At 40.8% G+C, this 16,166-nt stretch overlaps 1 protein-coding gene across 2 annotated transcripts; it reads right to left on the reverse strand.

Annotated features, from left to right (window-relative positions):
• Nucleotides 1–229: 229 nt before the first annotated feature.
• MOSPD1 (motile sperm domain containing 1) lies at nt 230–14,389 on the reverse strand. Of its 2 annotated transcripts, XM_041396403.1 has the most exons (6): nt 14,252–14,389; nt 9,269–9,525; nt 9,010–9,085; nt 5,834–6,060; nt 3,737–3,898; nt 230–1,279 (listed from the first exon to the last, which is right to left on the reverse strand). In XM_041396403.1, the coding sequence occupies exons 2-6, from the start codon at nt 9,420–9,422 to the stop codon at nt 1,248–1,250; spliced, it is 651 nt and encodes a 216-aa protein (XP_041252337.1). In that variant the 5' UTR covers nt 9,423–9,525; nt 14,252–14,389; the 3' UTR covers nt 230–1,247. The 2 variants fall into 2 exon arrangements, with proteins under 2 accessions (XP_041252337.1, XP_041252338.1); XM_041396404.1 differs by lacking the exons at nt 230–1,279; nt 14,252–14,389 and adding an exon at nt 3,059–3,153.
• Between the last annotated feature and the right edge of the window lie 1,777 nt (nt 14,390–16,166).

The raw sequence follows: 16,166 nt of genomic DNA on the forward strand, positions 1-16,166 counted from the left end.
TGTTAATGTTTGACTTTATCATCTGATGCTGATCGATGGATGACACAACGCCAGTTCTTCCGAGAATCAAACTGGAGCAGCATTGTAGAAGAAAAAATGTAGTAGTTAACAACTTTTTTCAACTTCTCTTTCTCCTTTTTTTTTTTTTTAAACACTTCTTTGCATGTTTTTTTTTGTATTTCCATGCATAAGCAGAAAAGTGACCCAAAACATGCAGGGGGAAAGAAGGTTTGATTTCCAAACTTTATTATTCATATCAGAGCATACTCTATAGACTTCTTACAAACAAAGATTTGTCTGTATGAATCCAACGCAGTAATAGCTGCCCTTTTAGAATTAACATCTCGACAATGAAATGTCAAATAAAGGGAAATACTTGTTGTATGAAACAAGATTAATGTTCACCTCAAATATGAAACTGGCATTTAAGCAGGAGTTTCTGATAGCAAAGAAGTCCCTGTGGTAGCTGGGGGGGGAGGGACGTAGAGAAATGCCTTTGCTATTTCACTTAGTTTGGTCTCTAAAATAGAGAAAATGATTAATTTTGTATTAGTATGAGTTCAGTTTCCATTAATGCCACTTCCATGCATCCCTAAGAAATGAAGGATCTGATTACAGAACTTGATTTTATTGTCTAGTAACTGTGGTACAAAATGACTGTTGCAAGAAATTATTTCCCCAGGTAAGAAAATGAACACTCAACGATATACTGGTAATGATGAAGTAAGAAATTTGAGAATTACTTCTTCACCTAAAATTCATGGTTTATTTCATAGCTCCACTGAAGGAATTTTTCATTTTCTTCAATGATCAGTCACCCCTCTGGGTATGTATATACAGAAGTGTTATGTGCCAGCCTCAGCAGGTACAACCACAAACCAAATGAGCGTTTTTTACAGAAGACAGTTTGCTTTTATAGTGATCACGCACTGATGTGAACATAGACTAAAAATAACAAATGTTGTTTTAATAAGGATTTTTTACAGTAGGCATAGATATAAAAGTTTTTTCAAATTATTTTCACAGGTATCACTGAACATTTCATAGCTGTCTGTTACAGAAGCACCGCAAAGTGCTTTGAGTCTTTCATTTATTATACACAGTTAAAATATATTACATTTCTGAAGGTATCTTAAATCACTGAACAGTTTTGCTAGCATCTTAATGAGCCAAATGGGAGTAAAAGGCAGTCCACATTCATGATGTGAATATACAGTAAGGTGTTTGACATCCTATGAACTCATTGCTCATGTTCTCAAAATAACCATGGTGATGAGACCTGAAAGACAAGAATTAAGAACTAAACATTTCTATTTCACTCAAAATAGAACATTTAAAATAAAGAGTTTACCCTAATGCATGCAGAATGGATTTATATATACACTTAAATATTAGAAATATTGCTCCAAATTTTGTAGTTTACCCTATCACAGGTCAGAAAATATAGTACAAGTACACAAATGCATGCAGAATGCATTTATATACACACTTAAATATTAGAAATATTGCTCCAAATTTTGACATAGTCAAAAATCAACACTGATGTGTGGTGCATCTAATAACTGAATGTCAAAGAAGACAGAAATATTCCAAACCATTATTGACCTCTCTACTGGAAAATCTAAACATTGAACTTTTGACTTGGGTAAGTGTAACACTAGCACCCAAACCCCATTCCTCACGGGGGCCAGTTATGGGCAGTGCCATTCGAATGCTGAATCATCAGTAAGGCAGGTCAGTTGAAGGCTCCAAGGCTTTTTTCTGCTCTGTGAATAATAACTGATCAAAGACCAGTTTTAGACAAAGATGTTAAGCTTCCTTGTCAGTTTGCAGAGGGAGCTTTCAACAGACTCTTTGTTGTGACCTTTAAAGAGGGAGGAAAAAAAGGACTGCTCTGATAGAGGTTAAAAAGAATTAAAACCAGATGAAAACAGGAAATAGGGGCTAATAAACCTACTCATGACACACTGAAAAGTTCATTTTAATTATGTGCTGATACAGGAAAAAGTGCAAATCTGCAGGTCTTAGCCATGGGTTATATTGCACAAGGTGAGGGAGATGGAAGAACATAGGGGCTCTCTGAATTACACCCTTATGTAAGATCAGAATAACAATTTATCAGTTCTTGAGCAATCTCACTTTCTTGCAAGCTCAGATGATGTCACTGTAACTACTTTTCACTGCAGAAAGCTCAGCTAAAACCTACAGATCTCACCATGCATAAAGACATTTCTGAGACTATTTTATCTCCTGCCACTCCATACTGATGGAACTTGGCCACTTTATGAAGATGGTGAAGGCAGAAGCACAACAGAACAGAGCTGCAGCACTGCCTTCCATTAGATCAGCAATTCATCCCTTAAAGAGGAGCTACAGCTCAGCTATTTATTAAGGTCTGTACTGGTTCAGACAATCAGTGCTCCCACAGCTGCTGGATCCTCAGCTTGGATCAATTCCATCATCTCACAGGAACAGCAGAGGCTTCTGGAGAACAGCCTGCACCACTTGTACAGGGGCTTGCAGACAATAAAGGGTTTAACTCAGTTCTGTAAATCAGATACTTCTCAAATATCATACAGTCCTTTTGGTGTGGTATAACAATCCTTTCCAATTAAATGCTCCACAATCCAGTTGTACTTCCTTGTGGAACAAAGTGGTTTCAACTTCTCAAGAGCAATTGACTTTCTACATGAGCAAGAGTCGCACACAAAAGAATCTGTCCATGAACACTAAAAGCACTGCCAGCAAAGAAGTCAAAACCTCTCAAAACTTCATAGGCAATCTAGAAACAGGTTCAGCTCTTGCAAATATATAAAGTCAAAAGGCTTAAAAATGTAGCTGACACCAGCAGAACATGGATAAATTTCAAATGCAGAGATAAAAACAAAGTGAAGATTATTGCAAGGTCCTGATCTGAGAATCCATCAGCATCAGCTTGGGCAAAGAGCCACAAGTGAGATTTCAAACCACTTCAGCAGATGGACCTCTGTGAGTCAGCAGAGTGTGCACGAACCATCAGAACTTGCACCTTTCCCCATCACTACCTCACCTCTAGCTATCAGTTTGGAGCTGCCTAGCTCTTTTCCTTTAAATCCTCATTTCTGCCAGGTAGTGGGAGAGGAGAACTGAGTTTAGTGTGACTGTTCTTCAAATCTGAAATAGTTATAGAGAAATAGTCATAACAAATGAAATGTGCAACTCATCTATACTAGCTAATGCAGGAGCAAGTTACAAATCAGGAAGAACTGTGCATGGTAGTGGTCTCAGACAGGGTTTACAACAACCTACTGCTACACATATCAACTCCTTATGAAACAGGCACTGAGAATCAACCCTTAAAAAACAGCTCACAGGGGGGCTGGAGAGAAACACAGTAACACATTCTACATTCTGCAATAGAGTAACTATTGCAATGCAAGACTAAGAAACAGCACATTCCGTTCAGGTGTGTTGGCAGATGACTGTTGCTGGCCCATCATCAAATAAAGCTGAAATTAGCATGTAGGGGCCTGTGTGCAATGGGTATCAACTCAAATCTGGTCTAAAACACTTACAATAACTAATTTACCCTGCTATCACCATGGCTACAAATTAAGATGTAAGCTGAGATGCAAAACAAAACCTAACGTGGTGCTTTGTTTCCATCCAGGTTCCTGAGGATGCTGGCAAGGACAGGTGAAGTTTTCCAAACTCATAGATTTTGCAGGAAAATGTTTATAAAATCTAAAATACTTACCTAAAACATAAGCAGCTACTAACTTTTGATTCACACTTAAGTGGAGGTAGAGAGGCACCAGGGATTCCATTTCCCCCAATGTAGGTAGCATTAGTGCTGCGACACACACCACTCCAAGGAAGACTGTGAGTAAACTAGGTCCCGACGAGGCAGTTCTGTTTTCTGAAAAAGCAAGACAGCACCAACTGTAAGGAAGATCTAAATAATATAAACATGAAATATTCTGGAAAAATGTCTGCAATACATGGGAGTTGAAATATCCTCGGATTTTCCTTTTTGCTCTGGAGTTTGCAGGGGGTGGAAGACAAGTGTTAAACCCACCCTTCTAAACCTTCTGCATTCTGCAGTGGAGGAGGCTGCTCCCTGTTCTGATGCTGGAACTTGTTTTCACATGACTTCCCAAACCACTCCCTTCTGGAGGAACAGAGCCTGCCAGGCCCAGTTGCTATATATACACACTCAGGACAGCTGGATGTCTCAGCAATGCTTCAGGTTTCCCTGTGCATCCTGACTCCATTCCTTGATATGTTCCTTCAGTGATCAGTAATAATCAGTTAGAGCACCCTAAAGACCTGCACAGGCAGGTAACTGCTCACAGCTCCTGAACAAAGGCTGCTGCTGGAGCACAGGTTCTTGGGCCAGGTGAGCTCCCTTTCATTCTTTACAGGGTTCAAGGGCTACACCTGAGCCAGTCAGTTTAGATGCCACAATCAGAAAAATTTGAATCTTACTTTAAACCTGTGAGAGTGAACTGCTCTGACAGTCCAGTATTAGCAGAATAAGAAATGCAAACCACAGACAATAAAGAGTCCTTCATAGTATTTATTGTCCTGCACTTTAACAGCTGGAACCTACTCAAAGGCCCACTGTGTCATCTTTGAAAAGAGCTGTTACCATGTTAGCTGAATACCTCTAACCAAATCCTTAAGACCCACTGGAAAATAGCCAATGTTTTTATCAACTTCTATCCTCAGTGACTAGCAATATGTGCTCTATTTTAATTCCATAAATTTATTATTTCCAGGTAGCAGGTTACATGCAACACTGCAGTTTCTTTGTTTACTGCTTCTTCTTTTACTGCAATATACCATAGTCAATGAGGTTTTTAAGCAGAGAAACAGCATTTGGAATAAGACCAGTATCAGATTGTTCAGGATGGCTCAGGCCCTTTGTCCTGGATCAACTATCATAGGAACATTTTGTTCTGTGAGCCCAGAGACCTTTGTAGGTTTCCTTTAACTATGTATCCTACTAATATCTATTATGAGGGTTTTTTTTAATAAAAAGTGTTTCACCAGCCAACAAACTCAGTATAAATAGTGAAGCATTCATTTTAACAGCATGAATACCCTCAAGGAGGTTCATCTATTTTCTGGAATTGGTTTTTGTTGTCCTGAAAATATAACAGGGACAAGAACATTTCAGTATGAATCAGTAGAAGTAAAAAGAATGCAGACCATCAAGAATCAGTTTAGATTCATTTCAGGTACAACTTGACACTTTATATCCTATCCCTTCAATTTAATTTTGTGGCCCAGGTTTTCAAGCCTGCTGATTCACTTCCTCACTGTGTGTATGAAACACGCAGAGTTTTCAGCCACCAACTGTGCTCTTCTGGTCTTGTGGGACAGACAAAGGACAGGGCACAGAACAAGGAGCACTTCAGAAGATGTTCTGGCAATATTTCCTGCTCATCAGGAAATGGGGGATTAAGGGTTTGGAACAAACTTACAAGGGGCATATGTTTTGAAAGAGCCCAAGGGAAAAAAATAGCTAGCATCCTTTCACAGATAAATTCCCATTGTCTGTATGAGAACTCCTTCTCCAGAGGAACAGTGGATGCACTCTCCAAGGTATGACATGCAAACACAGGGCAGCAAAGGGTCTTGATTGATCAAGACAGCATAAACAGAATAGCCACAGTTTGGGTTCTTGAATACTGTCATCCTCAAGTGATAAAGACAGCAGCCTTACAGGCAAGCAAAATGAAATATTTTTAAATGTATTTCTGTTTATATTTAAAACATGCTTTAAGTCTAGTCACTTGACTATTCAAAATCGATTCAGAACACAGGAAGGGAAGAAGATTTCAGCTACCTGGTTGACACAAAGTCTGCTCAAAAAAGACACTTTCAGCCAGGTGTTCTTTTATTCGTTTTTCCTCCTCTTCCTTTTGTTGTTGTTGTTCCTTTGCAGATGGAAGCAGAGTAGCAATAATCTCCTTTTTCCCTAATGCTTTCCTCTGGCTCTGCTCAGACACTTGGAGACGGAATTTATCTATGACACCATAGTAAGAAGCCCGAACGTCTCTGTGACGAATCACACTGCAGAAAAACAACATTTTCAAACAGATGAAGTACTAAGAAGCATGCTTGTTGTGGAATTATATTCCATATATCACTAACTCTGCCCTCTGTCCTCCCTCCTCCAGATAAACTGGAATAATAACCTTCTCCACCACTCAATGTTCTTGAAGACTTGATCTTACCTCCTCTCTCCCCTCCTTATGTTTGCTTTAATTCTCAAATATAAATGCTCCTGGCCAAACAGGACAGTTAAGTCTTTATCTCAAGCCCATCTTTGCCTCAATCTGAGGTCCTGCTGCCAACTGATGAAACATCAATTATCTGAAAGATGCCTCCTCCTCCTGTATCAAAGCTGTTTGATGCTGGCCAGTGATTTTAAAAGGATTGAGGGGACTGGAGTGGCCAGGGAAGGGAAGGAGTTGGACAGGTGTTTGGCAAGCAACAGTCCAGCTTCTGGAGGGAACCAAGCTCAAAGCTTTACACTTCTACTTTCTCAGAAGCAAAACTCATTCCCTCTATAGACAAGAGTCAGCTAGGGATTTTCAAAATCAGAAACCCACCACTGAGAGCATGTTTGGAACCTATAAAAAGCACAGCTTTAAAATAGCACTGATCAACAGCAAAACAGACCTCTGAGCAGTGCTGTGCTCAACTGCCTCCTCTCTGCATTTGTGATTCATCATGAGAATACATATCTAGCATTGAAAAGCTACAACATTTAGGTTTTGAAGTGGTATCAGCTCTTAGGGTAAATAAGGATTTCAACTATTTTTCCAGATGTTTTTTGTTAAAGGTTATTCTAAGTTTCCAAGATAACAGCAGTTGATCTGAAGAACATACATACAAAGAAGAAGGTTGGCATCTCATGAGGGAAAAAAAAATTACTGTACCCTTAGTAACACAGAATAGTAGCCTTTAAATTGCTTCAAGAAACTAATTACATTAAAATGCTGCAAGAAATGGATTTTTGTTTTTCAGTCCTTATTTAAAGGACCTATATCACACCAAGATATCTACAAGCATTAGCACGTAGCCAGTGCTTGCAACTGGTATCTGGTTTGAATGGACTATTCAACACAGAAACAGAGACCAAGTCATCCCCTCAGCAAGAGGCTGCAGTGATGTTTTACGTCACTCCAGAGGCAAAGGAGTGTGCCTATGACAGGCTTCCAGCAAGTGGAGTGTTGGCTGGGCAACTGCCTTCACTAAAACAAAAGGCTTTTTCCCCCCACAGCCCTAATTCATCCAGCTCTCAGCATATCAGCACAGCAGATCAACTCTGATTTCTTCCTTTAACATTGGTGCTCCTACTCCTAGTACCATGGTACCAACTACCAACCTAAACAGAATCTTTACATAACACTGTGCTAGGAGAACATGTATCTGCTGCCAAGCAAGGAGATATTTTCTGCAGACCCTTATAAACAGACACATTCTCCTGTTTCTTTTTAGAGATCATTGCATAATTGGAAGCTCTGTAGAATATCTGTTTATCTGGCAAATGGCCACACTTGCATAGTACTGCTCATATCCTAGCAGTAAACACTGTCCTTAGACAGCAACCACTGGAATGGGATGGGGAGTTTTGCTACACAGAAAAATCCCCTTGGAACATGTGTCTGTCTTATTTTCCTTTATTTAATAAAACACATTTGTTTAACCAAATGTAATCAAGCTTGTGTAAATGTCTTCTGAAGAATGGACTGGCTCACTGGTACACTGGTATAGTCTGACCTGTTTAGTTCCATTTTTAGCATTGTTGTCCCTGCTTACTGAAACCTTCCAGTCCCATGTTCTAAACTTCCTTTCTATTTAGTGAGTCCTTGGAATTTTTCAAATTGCACCTAAGGAAACAGTCTATAAGAACGAAGAGCCATTCCCCAAGAACAGTTAATATTTATCTGACAAAGGGGTTTTGTATGTGGCCATTTGTTAGCCAGAGATTCCAGGTGGTGCTTTACAGTTTGGAAAATGTCTATTCAAAAAGTTCAGTCTGCTCTTTGAGGTACTCCAGATTTTCTTCAGCTGTGTCTGTACATCAGCACAGAAATAATGTGGCAAATAGAAGATAAAAAGAGTTGATCTATTTCAGCTTATACACCTACTCTGTTTCAGCTCTCTGCAGCCTACAGACCCTGTACATTACTGTGGTCACTTAGGCAGCCTCCTTCTGTTCTGAGTTATTGAGCTGAGACCTGGCAGGAGAGATAAAGGGCAGACACAGATCTGAGAATGAGATGAGTGGTCAGAGTGAAAGGTAGGCAAAACTACCTTTGTAAACATAGCCCAGAAAAATGTACTCAGTAGAACTGCATGCATTTCCATTTTGCCAATCTGCAAACAAGCATTTCTCACAAACAAATCTCAACCCTGGGGTTTTTTTTCTTTTCTTGTTACTTCTAACGAAAAGGTGCTCAGAGAAGGCTCATATTACTCTTGCTCCTGGTTTACAAACTACATTACAAGATGCATTTACTGGCATATTATTTATACCCAAAGGCAAAATTAAAGAAGGATATATCTTCAATATTGTAATACCTCTGCTCTAGAGGGAAAGAACAGCAAAAATCAGAACCACAAGTATATACAGGAGATTAGGAAAACATCTTTATCCAACTTACATATTATAACATACATGCTGTCATCTACAACCTCTTAAATAATAAAAGAAATTAAGGCAATACAATGTTGTATATTAGGAAAAAACCCAACCAACTTCTACTTACATATCAACACAGCACTGAGGCTTCACTGCACCAGTAGCATCCACCACTGCATATTTATTTGGAGTTGTACAAAGAACTGCAAGGAGAAGGACAGGAGTGGTAACAAATCCTGAACTAATATCTTTATCCAACTTACGTATTATAACATGCATGCTGTCATCTACAACCTCTTAAATAATAAAAGAAATTAAGGCAATACAATGTTGTATATTAGGAAAAAACCCAACCAACTTCTACTTACATATCAACACAGCACTGAGGCTTCACTGCACCAGTAGCATCCACCACCGCATATTTATTTGGAGTTGTACAAAGAACTGCAAGGAGAAGGACAGGAGTGGTAACAAATCCTGAACTAATAAAACACCAGCTTCATCAACAGATACATGTAGAGAGACGAGTTTGGTTTTGTCACAGATATGATTTGTTACATGAATTATAACTGGACTGTTCAAGATCATCAACTAGCCCTTAAATAGAACTTAACCTAAGAAACCCACCTTTGAATTTTAAGGCAAACTCATAGGGGTTATATAGAGTCAACACCTGCTTGTGTGTTGACTGGTCATCTGCATAAAATATAAGTTCTGTAGGAAAAACAAAAACAGGAAGATTTCCTTCCACTAACTCTGGCTGTCTTTTTTGTTGCTGCATTGGCACTGAATCCTCCTTGCTGCTTCTTGTGTTCTTATGCTTTTGTATCCTCAGAGACTTCAGCTTTTGAATCGTTTAAGAATTCCAAAGCATTTTGGCAATTCTAAAGGAAAAAAAAGGGGAAAAAAAGAGAAAAGGCAAGAAGATTATTTCCATAAGTCTATACTGAACTGAGGCAGTTAACAAAGGTGCAAAATACAAAACACGATGTTTGATTATCAATCTACCTCTACTTATGCTCCTTCAAAAATACTGAAATATCAAAAATACTTGCACTGGGTTTCCATCTATTTAACAAGCTGCTACAAAATAAATGGATAAGCACCTCTCCAGTGTATCATGGTGGCATTTGGGGGCCCAGCCCATGACTAGGGCTGCTTATGCTGGGTCTTTGCAACACAAACCAAACAATGACAGCAGAAAGAAATCTCATCCTTGCCTCAGGACAGCAACACATCAGAAACACGAGGGCAGAAATGAGGAAACACAAGGACACTGAGGCAGCAGGAGTCACTGTTTGGGCAGGAACCTTTCCGTGGGGATGACCTCCCTGGATGAGGTATAACAAGTCAGGAGTCTCCTCACCTAGGCACCCAGGTATGTCAAATCCCAGGGATTCAGAACAAAGGAATGGGGAACACCTGCATGCCTTGTTTAAACCAAACTCCCTGTTCCAACTGCAGGTACAGGTAATGAATGGAAAAATGACAGGGATGAGCAACAGCAAACAGATTTGGGATTCACTCTTTTGTTAAGAGGTGACAGGTTTCTACCAGCACTACCTCTAACCAAAGTACAATCATCACAATTCTCCCTCTGCCACCCCCCCACCCCCGCCAGTTCTGTTTTATTTTGAGTGACATTCCAGAACTAAAACCAGGACCAATGATCCAACCAAGAAACAATCCCAAATGTAATTCATAAAATAAAATTAAGGCCAGACTCCTCAGCACACATACCATTGACTCAACACATGACAGAGAGAACAAAGTCTTTCTCCTCCCCTGAAGAAGGTCATACTTTACTGCAGCTTCTATAGATTAATGATCAAACTGAAGGTGTCCTTTGAGGTCTAACTTTATAGCAAAAAATATTGAAACAACAAAAAGTTCCTACTGACTCATTAAATGTCATTTCCACTTCCCACAGAGCTTTTTAAAATAAGGTACATTTTACCTTTCTCCAGCTCAATACACTGGATAGTTGCACCTTAAAGAATTTAGCTTCTGAAATTTCTAGCAGCAAACAACCCAAACAGTATGAACAATCAAAAACAAACGCTGGTTTCCGCATTCTAAACATCACAACGATCACATTTCCAAGCACCAGATACGTGCTCCATACTTGAAACATGACACACGTTCATGTGTTTACAACAGTATATCTGTCACACCATCAGATTTACAGGTGCTGATCCTTATTCACAAACTAAGCTTTTAATTTTATGTATTTATTAAAATAGCAGATTATCCCTGTCGAATTCAAGTTCATGGATCTCACTGGAATGTCTTTCCCCATGATCCAGTTCCTTTTCAGAGCACAGGTTTGTTTCCACTTCACTGAAATGCTACTAATAATATTCTGAAAACAAATCCCCAATGACAGTGTTCCAAGCTGATGTTCTGTTACCTTATTAAGAAGAGTCTAGAAAAAGAAATGGCTCTCTAAGTGGCAATTTGGGTTCTGAGTGCTTCTTGGAATTATGGTGAATCCCTTTTGTTTCAGAAGAATCAACAAACCCCGGAATGACTCGGTGCAGCAAGTGTATTATTCCTTGAACAACTTCATGCACTATTGCAAAGTGAGTTTCATTGCTCCAGTCAAACATACTAAGACCATATGAAAAGCTAATGTCAAAAAACTGCCAGCACACAGGAATACAAAATACCTTTTGATGCTTGACATAGGCAGAAGATTAAGAATAATTTATTTAAATTTCTTTTACCAAAGTTAGCTCAATGCAGTATGCAGTAAGAATATGTTGGAATTTTTGGTTCTCATATCTATCTACACTCTGCACATCATATGAAACAGAAATACAGGCAAATTTTGACATTAACAATAGGGATTTTTTTCAAATAAATGTTTTAAGCTACCACTGAACCAACAGCAAGTTACTGCTACACAACTTAATTGACTATGCTTAATAAAATTTTCAAGTATTATTTATAATAATCAGTATTGTTTTGATGCTTTAGTTTTTTATTTAAACATTGCACATGTTTCGTTCTAATTCCTGGCTTCATCCCGCATCTTCAATTTCTTCAACTCAGTCCGTGGCAAGTGTTCAGTGTCCAAAACCCCACAATTTCCAGTATCAGAGGAGGTATGGATCACTGTGCCTACCAACAGGCTCATTTTTGTTACACATCTGTGGAAAACAGTGTGCAAACCTCCCAGGATTCCACAACCTGCATGTGGAACTGCACCAATCTTAAAAAAGAATATCCCATTATTGCTTCCTTTTCCTATTTAACTTGGCTGGATGAGGAGCTACCGCCCAAACTTGCAAAAGTAATGTCTGGCAGACCTATAGTAGACACATTTGCTGACACAGCAGTGCCATTCAGGGGATGAATTTCTGTATTCCTAAGCAAGCAAACCAGCATCCTTTTTGAGACAACAGTTTTAGCTTAGAAGTCACCTTGCTGGGAGATCTCACCAAGTGACAGCGGTAAAAACACTTTTCCCAAAGACTGATGGATAATCCACACATATGATAGGGAGATGTGATGGTTTAGTACTGATACTCTTGAAAACAGCACACCTTTCCCATCAATGAGAAGCTGCCAACACTTTTACAGAGGAAGTTTGTATCACCACAACTTCTTTGCCCAGATTAACCCCACAGCAGCTCTAATGGTGAGAATAAGGTCACGTACCCCAGACAGTTCATGAACAGAAACTCAGCTGCTGCTCTTCTGCACCTCCACTGCACCACAACCACTAAATTTTGTGGTCAACAGTTACCATAATTACTTGCAGCACATAAAGATAAGCACAAGCAAATCTGTCCCAGCCCAGGATCTGTGGTCTCAGGCCTGTGAGCTGCACTGCACAGATGGGCTTCTCCCAGGATGGAATTCCCACAGGAGCAGGGATCTGTCACAGGTAACACTCACCAGGGCCAGCTGCAACACCTGAACACTGCCAGCTCACTTCCCAGCGCCCTTTGAAGTCCTGACAAACAATTGTCACTGGTATTTTTTCAGCACAATAGGGATCTTTCCTCTGTAAAGTTACTAAATATATACTGCTGGTGTCACAATAGCACAGATCTGCCAGTGTTTCCTTTGAAATCCCTTTCTTCATAAATTTAACTTGACAGAGCAAAACACTAAGCGAAACGTAACTTCTCTCCAGGGTCAGAAATAACATCCATTGTGATTTGTTTTTACTTAACAAGTATCTGTTGAATAAATAAATCAACTGAGGAACTTTTTTGTTCCCATTTTAACTTCCAACAGCCTCATCACCATGGCTTCCCAGCGCATTTGTTGGTTGTTTTTCTTCATAACAACTGCAAATAACTCTACAGAATGTCATCGGATAAACACTTCATTCAGAAGAAAACCTCTTTACAGTCATGCCTCCACACTGCTGCTTTAAAAGTTGCCTAATTACACTGTAATCTACTTTTGTTACATCTCATGATCTAACCCCTAAATCTACACAAGTCTTTCTACACTATATACTCAGTAAAACTAATGCTTTTTGAGCACATATTTACCAAATAAACCACAAAATCTTCTTCAAAATTCCCTCCTATGCCAAGCTGAGCAATCACTTTAAGCTACATACAAATGCAGCACGGGATCTGAAGCACACCATAAACATTTTGTTTCTCCAAAATGTTTTGAAGGCCTCAACGTGCACTTACGCAAACCAATGTTTAAACTACCTGCAATTATTTGGGAGCGTCACCCAATGATGAGAGCACGGAGCCAGCAGCCAGGATGGCTGGATTCCACTATTGCTAACTCTGTCACTGACACTCCATGACCTTGAGCAAGTTGGTTAACCTCACCTCAATTTGCTGATCTATGAAGGCGCACAAATTCTACAAAGTATTTCAGTAGGCGGAAGGTCCCCTTTGAACCCGCAGAACTGCTCTGAGACTTTGCAAAACTGCTACTGTTTACCCCTTCACAGGATGACGAGAAAGGTCACCAGTAACTGCCTCCAGGATGCTGTAAAATGAAATAGTCTCAGAGCATTAACTATTAGCATGGATGACCACACGCATAAATCATGCTGACACTGACAGCAAAATTTATTAGGAACACATTATTGTTTTAAATGCTGAAAAGGTGACTAACAAAAGGAAATATTCAAATGCAACTAAGAGGCATGAAAAGCAGTGAAAAACTAAGTAACAGCTGTGCACTGCTTCTGATCCATTCTGCTACAGGCTCGCAAGTATCCTAGACAAGACGTTCAAGGGCACGTGTGCTTTAGTCTCTATTTCCCCACTCTTAAGTTTGTGTTTAATGCACTAAACTGATTTTTAACCGCGTGTTGTGCTCATTAGCGCTGCGTGGCCCCAAACCGCCTCGGATTAACCGAGGGGAGCACTCTTCCCTGGGAGAGCGACGGCAGGAAAGGCGTTCCGAGCCGCGCTGCTGCCGGCAGGGCACGGCGGTAATTGCACACTCCTAATTGATCCTCTTTGTTCTCCAACGAGGAGCAGCGGCGATACGGGCAGAGGCAGCTGCGCGATAACGGCGCTCCCGCGGCCTCGGCTCCGCGGCGCTCCGCGCTGCTTCCCCCGCCCGGCAGCCCCGCGGCACCGCCGGCTCCCCGGGCAGCGCCGGCCCGGCGCCCCTCACCTGCGGGGGAGGTGTTTTTAATAATGCTTCCCCTCATCGCACGGTTCTCCAGGTCTGGCCCCGTCCCGGAGGGGCTCCTGCCCCTCTCCCGGCGCTCGGGCCGCCGTGTGCTCTGCCCTGCGGGAGGCAGAGCAGCTCGGGCTCACCTCGTGCCGCCCGTCGCGGGCAGGTCCCCGCTGGAAGGGTGGGCGAGTGTCAGCCCCGGAATAAAGGGTTAGAGCCGAGCATCCGTGACCGCCTGCTCAGCCAGCAGCACGGCTTAAATGGGACACGCTGTCCCTGTAAACACTCCAGTGCTGTTACCTTTGTTCTTTATTCCTCTTATTTACTTCATGCGCTTTCATTCGGTTAGGCTGTTTGTGGACTTCAGCTCGTACTATGCATTATCCACTATATCGTCTTCCCTTGGTTATTTCCCCCAACTTCCCCCCTGTATAATACAAACAAATCCAAGTGTAATCACCACCCAGTATCATCCCAAACTTCAGGATCTTTAGTACAGCAAAATGTTTTTGTTGCAAGTCAGGTGGATAATTAAGGTTTATATTGAGCCACCCAGTACAGGATTGCAAAATCTTTTACCCATTACCAAGCTTTACCCCTCAGTGAAATGAACACACATCCGCGGTGAAATAAACACAGCAGCCATGAGTGTTTCACAATAACATCGTGAAACAATCTAGAACAGGAAGTAACATATTTAAATCATGGAAGATATCAAATAAAGAAATTCTAAAAAATATATTTTCCAACTTAGGCAAGGTGTGTGTTGTAGCACTCACCTTTTTCTGCAGATCTAATGGTTCATTAAGAAGTTCAGTCTGTCAGCCACAAATTACATAATATTGTTAAATTATTTTATAGAGAAATTGTAATCTTGTCAGTATTTCTGAAAATGTATGCAGTGAAAACTGGCAAAATATTTTGTTTCTTGATGAGTGTAAATCAATTCAGATTTTTAATGTTTACAAATAAACTGGAGTTCTTGTTTTTAAAAATATTATCAGACTTCAGCCTTTCAGGATTTCAGAAAATTGTTATGATTTTACTGAGTACTAATCCAATGGAGGGTGCTCCTCATGTTGGAAACCTGTCTCAGAAGAAGCAGCAGACATAAACATGCTTCAGAGATATTCAAATTAATAACAAAAGAATGATCAAATAAAAACATAATCTCAAATGGCTAGACTTAAAAGCACATTAATTAGACAAATTGGTATTTTCCAGTTCATCCAGTCCATTTACAAAGGAAGTTCAGACTCTCTGTTATGTGTTATAAAGGGTGTTATGTCTGCCTCTGTAAGATTCCTGGGATCCAGCTTTTTTCTGTCACACATTTGCTAAGGTTTGCATCCACCTGTTGAAAATCAGGAATCGAGCTGGTCTCCTTCCTCTCCCACCCATCGATCACGAGTGTCCAGGCTGGTTTGTGATTTTTAAAAGCCCAGTTTTAACTGCAATTAAATGAGACAGCTCGTAGGGTGCGAGCAGGACCCGGCGCGTTCTGTCCTCGCTGCTGGTGCCCCCGCAAAGCCGCATCCCTGACCACTGTGCAGTGATGTGCCCTTGGGGGACCCTGCCATCCCAGACATTCCCAAAGGTACCTGTGTGCCACGGCTGTTGGACCAGCACTGAAGCATCCCAGAGCTGGTTGGTTTGGGGCATGCAGCGAGCCTGGCTTGGCCCCGTCCCGCTGCTCCCAGGGGATGGAAAACCATGGAGAGGGCGAGCGCGGGGTGCTCAGCGCCGGCTGCTCCGGGAGATGGACACTGCTGCCTGCTGTGGCAGTAACCTGGAGTATCTCAGATCTGTGCCAAGTTCTCTCCTTTATCGTTAGGTCATTGGTTCTTTTGCCTCCTTTTTGGGTTGCTTTATTCTGCCCAAATAATCAATTATTTCTGCCATTAGAGGGAGG

The sequence above is a fragment of the Onychostruthus taczanowskii genome, unplaced genomic scaffold, assembly GCF_017590055.1.
Source record: "Onychostruthus taczanowskii isolate IOZ18803 unplaced genomic scaffold, ASM1759005v1 scaffold13, whole genome shotgun sequence".
Taxonomy (NCBI): Eukaryota; Metazoa; Chordata; class Aves; order Passeriformes; family Passeridae; genus Onychostruthus; species Onychostruthus taczanowskii.

Coding starts and splice junctions, on each gene's coding strand:
- MOSPD1 (XM_041396404.1), bottom strand. CDS start 9,422: ATGCAGCAACAAAAAAGACAGCCAGAGTTAGTGGAAGGAAATCTTCCT. Junction 3,899..5,833: donor GCAGACTTTGTGTCAACCAG/GTAGCTGAAATC, acceptor TTGCTTTTTCAG/AAAACAGAACTGCCTCGTCG. Junction 3,154..3,736: donor AGTAGCTGCTTATGTTTTAG/GTAAGTATTTTA, acceptor TAACTATTTCAG/ATTTGAAGAACAGTCACACT.